At 42.6% G+C, this 1,857-nt stretch overlaps 1 protein-coding gene across 1 annotated transcript; it reads right to left on the bottom strand.

Moving 5' to 3' along the window:
* Nucleotides 1-504: 504 nt before the first annotated feature.
* LOC127040957 (olfactory receptor 5V1-like) lies at nt 505-1,458 on the bottom strand. Its single transcript, XM_050935485.1, has 2 exons — nt 1,164-1,458; nt 505-902 (listed from the first exon to the last, which is right to left on the bottom strand). The coding sequence occupies exons 1-2, from the start codon at nt 1,456-1,458 to the stop codon at nt 505-507; spliced, it is 693 nt and encodes a 230-aa protein (XP_050791442.1).
* Between the last annotated feature and the right edge of the window lie 399 nt (nt 1,459-1,857).

Below are 1,857 nucleotides of genomic sequence, written 5' to 3'. Positions count from 1 at the left end.
CTACACCCAGGACATGTGCTTGAGGTGCCTGGAAGAGAAAATTCTGCAGCCTGCTCAGATTTCAGGAAATGTAAAGCACACAGGTCCAGTGGATTTGGACCCAACACAGCAGCATGGAAAATTTCTCCTGGAGGGAGTTTTAATGGGGCTGTGTGTGCCAGGCATTCTCCGTTAACCTGGTTGTAATTCCTTGGTGTCTCTGAAATCATAAACCTCCATCTGTAGAAACGTCCAGGTTACCCTAGATGTGAATTTCTGATAGCTACATCATAGAAGAAGGAAAAATGAACAAAATAGCTCATCATCTCTCTTTTTCTTTCATACCCACCCACATCCACACACTTGCACACTTTTCAGGTAACCTTTGAGTTATAAAACCATTGATGAAGCAGAATCATTTGCATTCAAGAACCTAGGATGTTGTTGGAGTATTTGACATTAGAATTTCTCTGCTGAATTTTCTTCCCTTGTGATTTCACTTGAAAATGGGGGCATACAACTTTGCTACATCTTGAGAGAAAGCAACATTTTATGGATTACTCTTCCCAAGGCACCTTTCACCTCTTTGTTCCTCAGGCTGTAGACAATGGGGTTGAACATGGGAGTTACCACTGTGTAGAGCAGGGAGAACACCTTGTTGAAATCCAGAGACTGGTTTCCTGAGGGCACCACATACATGATGATCAAAGCCCCGTAGAAAGTTGAGACAACAATGAGGTGAGAGGAACAAGTGGAAAAGGCCTTTTTCCTCCCAGCAGTGGATGGGATTCCCAGGATGGTTAGGATGACATAGATGTAGGATGTAATGGTCAGGACAAATGGGGCCAGGGTTATGATGGAAGCTAAGATCAGGGATGTTACCTTAATGATGCTGGTGTCTTCACAGGAAAGTCTCAACACTGCTGTTAAATCACAAAAGAAGTGGTTAATTTCACCCTGGCTGCAAAATGCCAATTTAGATGTCATAATTACTGTGAAGGAAGGAGCCACAAATCCACATGTCCAAGAAGCAACTGCCAACAGAAAGCAAGTCCTGGAGCTCATCAGAGTTACATAATGGAATGGTCTGCATATTGCTAAGTACCGGTCATAGGACATCCCAGTCAGGAGGAAACATTCAGTAGTCCCCAGGAAGCTAAAAACATACAACTGGATGCAACAACCTGGCAGAGAGATGGTCTTGTCCTGCGTCAGAAAACTCACCAGCAGCCTGGGGATGACATTGGAAACATAGCCGGTTTCCAGGAAGGACAAGTTGCTGAGAAAGAAGTACATGGGAGTGTGGAGATGATGGTCAGTCCAAACTGTGAGAATGAGGAGAATGTTCCCAGCAATGGTTGACAGGTAGATAATGAAAAACATCACAAAGAGGGTTATCTGCAGCTCAGAACGGGTCTCAAATCCAACCAGCAGAAATTCTGTGATAGTGGTTTGATTCACCTTCTCTAACCCAGCCATTTGTTGTCTAGAGAAAAACAATGTTGTGTTGTAAAAAAATTAATGTACTATGGAACACAGACACAATAACACACACACTGCAAATAGTAGGATTAGAATCCTGGCCCTTTAGCTCCAAGATTACAGATTTCTACCAATTATACTAAAAGCAACCATCACTAGTTAGTAATCAGGTAATCCTTGACACCCCCCAAACTCAGTTCTCTTCCCAACATACTACCCCCAATCACCTGTGAAGTGGCTGTTCAACTGGACTTTTAATCTTTAGCCATAAAAGAGGCCCCACATTTTTTCTACTATCTCACCTGCTCTTAAACCTTTTAATTCCAACATTTCCATAATCTTATGAACACATTGGAAAGTTCAGAAGTGCTTTACTGCTTGTGATGCCAATATGAT

The sequence above is a fragment of the Gopherus flavomarginatus genome (assembly GCF_025201925.1).
Source record: "Gopherus flavomarginatus isolate rGopFla2 chromosome 11 unlocalized genomic scaffold, rGopFla2.mat.asm SUPER_11_unloc_2, whole genome shotgun sequence".
Lineage (NCBI taxonomy): Eukaryota > Metazoa > Chordata > Testudines > Testudinidae > Gopherus > Gopherus flavomarginatus.
This window is presented reverse-complemented; position numbering and strand designations above follow the sequence as displayed.

Bases quoted from the DNA above. Each gene is read 5' to 3' on its own strand.
- LOC127040957 (XM_050935485.1), bottom strand. From the start codon at position 1,458: ATGGCTGGGTTAGAGAAGGTGAATCAAACCACTATCACAGAATTTCTG. The intron at 903-1,163 runs GTTGTTGCATCC...GTGATTTAACAG, and splicing joins CAAGACCATCTCTCTGCCAG to CAGTGTTGAGACTTTCCTGT.